Genomic DNA, 6,000 nt, shown 5'->3' on the forward strand with positions numbered 1-6,000 from the left:
ATTTTAACTCAAGTTTTATCTTTGCTTGGTTCGTAAAACTTCAAATAATAAGAATCATCTCATTCTCGTGCTAACGAACTGAAGGTTATTTGGCGCGATGATTTTTAATTTTTTTATTTTCTCTCGAAATTTTTTGTTTAAGCAAAAGTTAATTGTTCCATGTAGGCGTGAACACCACACGATAGACTCGCGGTGTTTCTTTTATTATTTGTCGAAATCACGCCGGCTATGTTGGCGCTCAAGAAGTTCCCACCGTCAGAGTTCAGTCGGCAGGTGAGTTTGAAATTATTTGGTGCAATTTTCTGCGCTTTGTTAATGGTGGGGAATGAACTCTGACGGGGTGGTGAGGTTGTGAGGTAGCGGGAATATAAACCCTGACTGATCAAAAATCATCTTCACACAAAGTCCGGTTTAATTCAGTGCTGATTCAAGAACTAACTACAAACCAACGTTCCTTCGCGAGTTCACCATGAAGACGACCGTGGTAAGTATTAAAGAATTGAACAATTACATTTCTTTTCTTGTTCGTGAAATGAATGTTAACCAGTGTGAATGCTTTTAGCACAGACATAGTGACAACTTTTATTAATAACTATCATTTCATTAANTATTTTTTCTTAACTGTACAATTGTAATACATTTAATCTAGCAAAAAAGTCAATTTGAGATCTTGTAATTTTCAATTGGCTCTAATTACAACGTAAACAGTTTCTATTACGGTTTAACCAATAATTACAGAAGAAGCTGCAATTTAAGTTCTTTATTTGTTTAAACTAACACTTTAGTTGTGATAAAGTAAGAATTCCTGTTGTTTTATTGCAATTTTCTCAGAAATGTATTTGCTAAGATCAATTGCTTTAAACTGTAGCCCGCAGTTTTTACTTTTAAAATTCTATTTACATTTAGGCTAATGAAAATATAAAAACTTCAAGAATTTATAACTACATACAGTACGATCAATTTAACGTATTATATTAGATGGTAAAAACTACAGAACAAATTATTCTTAACTGTGTTTTTGTCCATGATGGTTATACACAGATACAAACCTACGGTACAACTTATTACATAGGTATATGGTAATTTCTGTGAAAAGCTTTCAGTTTATAAACTACAATCGGCTATGAAAAAGCGATTCCATCTTACTAACACTCGTTTATGAACGAATAAAGTTTTTTTTTCGAACTTTAGGTCTAGAATTATTACTCACACTAGATATACACAAACACTTTGTATTTTTACTCAAGTTTTATCTTTGCTTGGTTCGTAAAACTTCAAATAATAAGAATCATCTCATTCTCGTGCTAACGAACTGAAGGTTATTTGGCGCGATGATTTTTAATTTTTTTATTTTCTCTCGAAATTTTTTGTTTGAGCAAAAGTTAATTGTTCCATGTAGGCGTGAACACCACACGATAGACTCGCGGTGTTTCTTTTATTATTTGTCGAAATCACGCCGGCTATGTTGGCGCTCAAGAAGTTCCCACCGTCAGAGTTCAGTCGGCAGGTGAGTTTGAAATTATTTGGTGCAATTTTCTGCGCTTTGTTAATGGTGGGGAATGAACTCTGACGGGGTGGTGAGGTTGTGAGGTAGCGGGAATATAAACCCTGACTGATCAAAAATCATCTTCACACAAAGTCCGGTTTAATTCAGTGCTGATTCAAGAACTAACTACAAACCAACGTTCCTTCGCGAGTTCACCATGAAGACGACCGTGGTAAGTATTAAAGAATTGAACAATTACATTTCTTTTCTTGTTCGTGAAATGAATGTTAACCAGTGTGAATGCTTTTAGCACAGACACAGTGACAACTTTTATTAATAACTATCGTTTCATTAAAGTCATTTTTTGTTAGTGTGTAAAACGAATTTCAAATTAAGTGCTTGAAGTTTTGGTTTGCACCCAATTCAAAATAATAGGTATTAAGTTTTTTTGAAAGCAGAAATAGTTATTTATCAGAAAAACAGATAATAAAATAAAGTAATTTAAAACTAAAGTATAATACGTTGGTACTCCTTGCTAAAGTAAAAACACACGAAGGATCCTTAAGGAAATAATAAAAGGACTATTACACTTTGCTAAAATCTTGATACGGTTTATAATCAANGATATAATTTTATTAAACATTTTGCATATCTTTTGAAATTTCTATTTAGCCGTTCTATTTTACATGTCTATCTTAGTGTTTTTATATATACACATATAGTATTTACAAGGAGCTTAAGTTATTTTTTACAAAAATCAAGCAAACTTTTGAATCAATAAAATTTTTGACTTCCTCTCAAGCTTCGTATTTCTTTTCAACGTCCTTTCTATGCGTTTAATTCTACTATCTTACACTTTAACACTTTCCTTTATATCCACATTCCCTTGTAATCCCGTAATAATTTAATTTTTTATACCTATTAGGATTTAGAGTGTCATAATTTTAAAATAAAATGAATGCTAGCCTACGAGAGAATAAGTTTTCAATTCCGAACAGTGAATCGGAGGAGGTTCGTCGCTTAGCGCACTGTTGATGTCTCTTCGAAAATCTTCGTTAGTTTTTCAATCATAGCGAACTTGCAAAGTTTAAACGTGAAAAATAGCAAAGAAAAGCTTCTTTTATTTGTACTTTAAAACCTCAAAGGCTGTAGCATATCAGTGGTGACCCAAAATGCAAAATGCAGTTAAATGATGAATGCGTGGTATGTTTTCAAAATCAATGTTACCGCTACCTTGACGTTGTCGAAAATGCCTTTAGATCTTCTTCATAGAATCAATATGTTCCAATTGTAAATGAAGACGACACATTGGTATAGCACCGATTACAAATTGTTTTATTAAATGTGCAGATAATGTAACTACCTAATAATTGGAAAAATGTAATGACTTAATGATAGTTTTTCTTTTTTTAATGCGCTTCTAATTTCAATGTATGGCGTATAACTATTTTTTTTATCTATTTACCGTATTACTTTTTATTTAAATAATGTAGGAAAAGTTTTCCAATACTTTTCATAAAGGTTTTTGCTAATGTTAAGCATTTTTTTTTATTATGAATACATTCAAAAGGGTTAATAATCGTGACCGAAACGTTGTATGTACCTTAGAGGTACAATAGAATGAGAATGAAATAAAAAAGACATAAAATGAACTTTTTACACTTTAGCCAACAAAAAATGAGTTTTATCAAAATTTTAAAAATGAAAAAGTGAAAGAATAGTCTTAAACCAATTTTTCTAAGGCATTTTCCAAACTCAAGTATTAGGTATATGAAATCCGTTTGTGTTTATGACAAAAAAATCCTCAATTTTTCTTTTTATTTACAATAAGTGCTGTTAAAAGTGCCTGCGGTTTTGCCCGCTTCGAATTCAGTTTATGACTACATCAGTCATATTATATCAGTTTCTGAATTAACCTTAACATACCTATATCATCCCAGACTTCCTTACAGCCCTTTTTAAGCTTTACACTTTTGGTATAGAAAGCATTCATATATTTACTGTCATTAAGGTACCATTCGGACCGTTTTTTCGTAGACTTACCTTGCAGAATTGAAGTTGACCTCCACGTAAAGTCCTTTTATTGTAATGGAATTCAGTCTGTCCTAAAGAACCATTCTAAATTTTGGGCAACAATATTTCCAAATCGAAACAGTTTCGGAGATTATCTCCTACATCCAATTTTTTTTTAAATTTACCTCATTATAATATTAGTATCATGATCAAAAGGTCGTCAGTCCTAAGACTGGTTGTACACGCACCTCCACTCTTTACTATCCTGAGCTAATCTTCCTTATAACCAGAACAGGAACAGTAATCTAATCTACGTCTACCTGTACTTCTCTTAACTCCTGTTTATGCTTCTAATATGTCTCTGACTAGACCTTCATGCCCGAGAAGGTGTCCTACCAACCTATCTCGCCTATTTCTTATTTTTCTTCCGTAGAGTCCTCTGGTGTTGTATTCTTTGTATTACCTCTTCATATCTAGCCTTGTCTATAATCCACGGTGTCCTCATCATTCGCCTGTAACACCACATTTCGAACGCTTCCAACCTTTCCTTTTCCGCCGCGCCCACCGCCTGTGTTTCGCACCCGTACAGGGGCTAAAAATACTAAACATTAAATAATAACTTTGCTAATTATTATTACTTTCTTCTCATTATCTGTGCTTATTGATAAAACGGAGTTGCTTATGTTAATACGGTCAATTAAAAAAATCGTAATTTTCTGATGTGATAATGTACAAAAATCCTGGGTGTGAAAATTGTACTGGCACTAGTCCAGTCTCTTCTATTTTATAATAGTCTTGAACTAATTGAAATTCATTCTTCATTCGATTGGTGTAATATACGTGTCAAGAAGAGAGAAAAAAAATGTGTACATAATGCATGTTATTTCGTTTACGATTAGCGGTTATTCTTTCCTTCATAATAATTCCACTCATGAGAACCGTGAAACAAAACGAAAAGAAGAATCGATTCGCGGTAGTCCAACAGCGAATACCAAAAGAAAACATTTGCTTTAAGTTAAATTGTTTGCTGACGTAAATCATCTAGAATCACATACCTACACAGTTTTTACATACGTTAAAAGACACATGGATATAATATACTAAAAGGAGTATTATGCCGCGTTGACTTTTGGTGCTAAATTTAAATTAAATTCGGAAATTTCGTGCAGTGATGTACTAAAGGCGCTCTTTCGGGTTTCCCCAAGCTGTATGGGTATATACTTTAATGGGAACCGTAAAAAAAATATGTAAACACAAGGTGATTAACCTCGGAAGTATTTTATGATGGAACTCATATCACCGAATTACTTATGCATGTTGAAAAAGAAGAAAATTGCCTTGCTTTGCATCGTAAATTAATTGAGATAAGCAGATTATCCGTTTTAGGATACATTATTTTTTATTTCCAAGTAAAAGAATTCAAATATGTAGGTACTTGTTGATTCATTTTATTTTATGTTTGAGTAGAGATCTTTTGGAAAGGAGGGAGTATAGAAATACATAATTTTCGCCTAATGAGCAACAGGTTGAGTTATGATTGACAAATCTAATTTTCATTCCACAGAGTTTAAAAATAACAGTTAAAAAATATTTTACATCAAGGGAAAAACATTTTAAAAATTATTACTCAACCCTTTACGCAAAGGTAATATAATAAAACTAGCAATTATGTAGTTTTTTCCATGGTGGCGGTTTATAACGTTTCGGTTTATTCAACCATCTTCAGACTTTTGAAGTGTTACTGCTTGTACACAGATATTAATTTAATTTTAGACATTCTCTCATGTTGAACTACTTTATACATACTGGAAAAAACTACATAATTTAAAAGTAACGGTCAGGAATCTAATTTAAATTGAAACTAGCAATTTCAATTATTTTCATTAAATATCTTTTAGTAGGAAATGGTTAGGTCTTTGTTTTCAGCCAACTAATCACTAGATGTATAATTTTCTTCATTATGGGTTGAATAATAATATAATTGGTGATGAAAATTGTTGGAATGCATTTTCCAGGTATAGTAATCAAAATACCAAATGGTAAAAGAACAACGTACGAACATCAGCCTACAACACATTCCCTCACTTTACCTCTACAAAAGAGGGTTAATAACGCCGAAACACTTAGTATATCAATTTATAATTAAGAAGAATAAATTCCGTTGCAATGTGGCATTCAAAATCACGATTTTCGCCAAAATGACCTACGTCAGTTTTAACAAATATATACTATTTTCGTAAATACAAATCTAAACTAGGCAATTCTTTTAAGTTAAAATGATTAGAATGGGCTGTAAGTTTGTGTTCTTTTACAATTTCTAGAATACAAATAGTTCAAATTAGTCTTATCACAAGTGGTTCAATAATAATTTTTAAAATACTCCCTTGACACAAAATGTTTATAACTGATATATAATTAATTTATATTAATGACAGCTATACAGTAATATGAACTAGTAAGGGTTATTAACCGTGGGCTTAATAACAGTGGGTAAACTTACG

The 6,000-nt window shown here is 31.9% G+C and overlaps 1 protein-coding gene across 2 annotated transcripts in view; it reads left to right on the forward strand.

Annotated features, from left to right (window-relative positions):
* Nucleotides 1–228: 228 nt before the first annotated feature.
* LOC108737741 overlaps nucleotides 229–6,000 on the forward strand; it is a 17,530-nt gene continuing 11,758 nt past the window's right edge. The window contains exon 1 of one of the 2 annotated variants that reach the window (XM_025981450.1): nucleotides 229–484. In XM_025981450.1, coding sequence (XP_025837235.1) covers nucleotides 470–484 — 15 coding nt within the window. In that variant the 5' untranslated portion in view covers nucleotides 229–469. Of the gene's footprint in view, nucleotides 485–1,468; nucleotides 1,719–6,000 lie in introns of those variants that run through there. The other variant, XM_025981449.1, reaches the window with a different exon arrangement.

The sequence above is a fragment of the Agrilus planipennis genome, unplaced genomic scaffold, assembly GCF_000699045.2.
Source record: "Agrilus planipennis isolate EAB-ADULT unplaced genomic scaffold, Apla_2.0 scaffold105, whole genome shotgun sequence".
NCBI classification, from domain to species: domain Eukaryota; kingdom Metazoa; phylum Arthropoda; class Insecta; order Coleoptera; family Buprestidae; genus Agrilus; species Agrilus planipennis.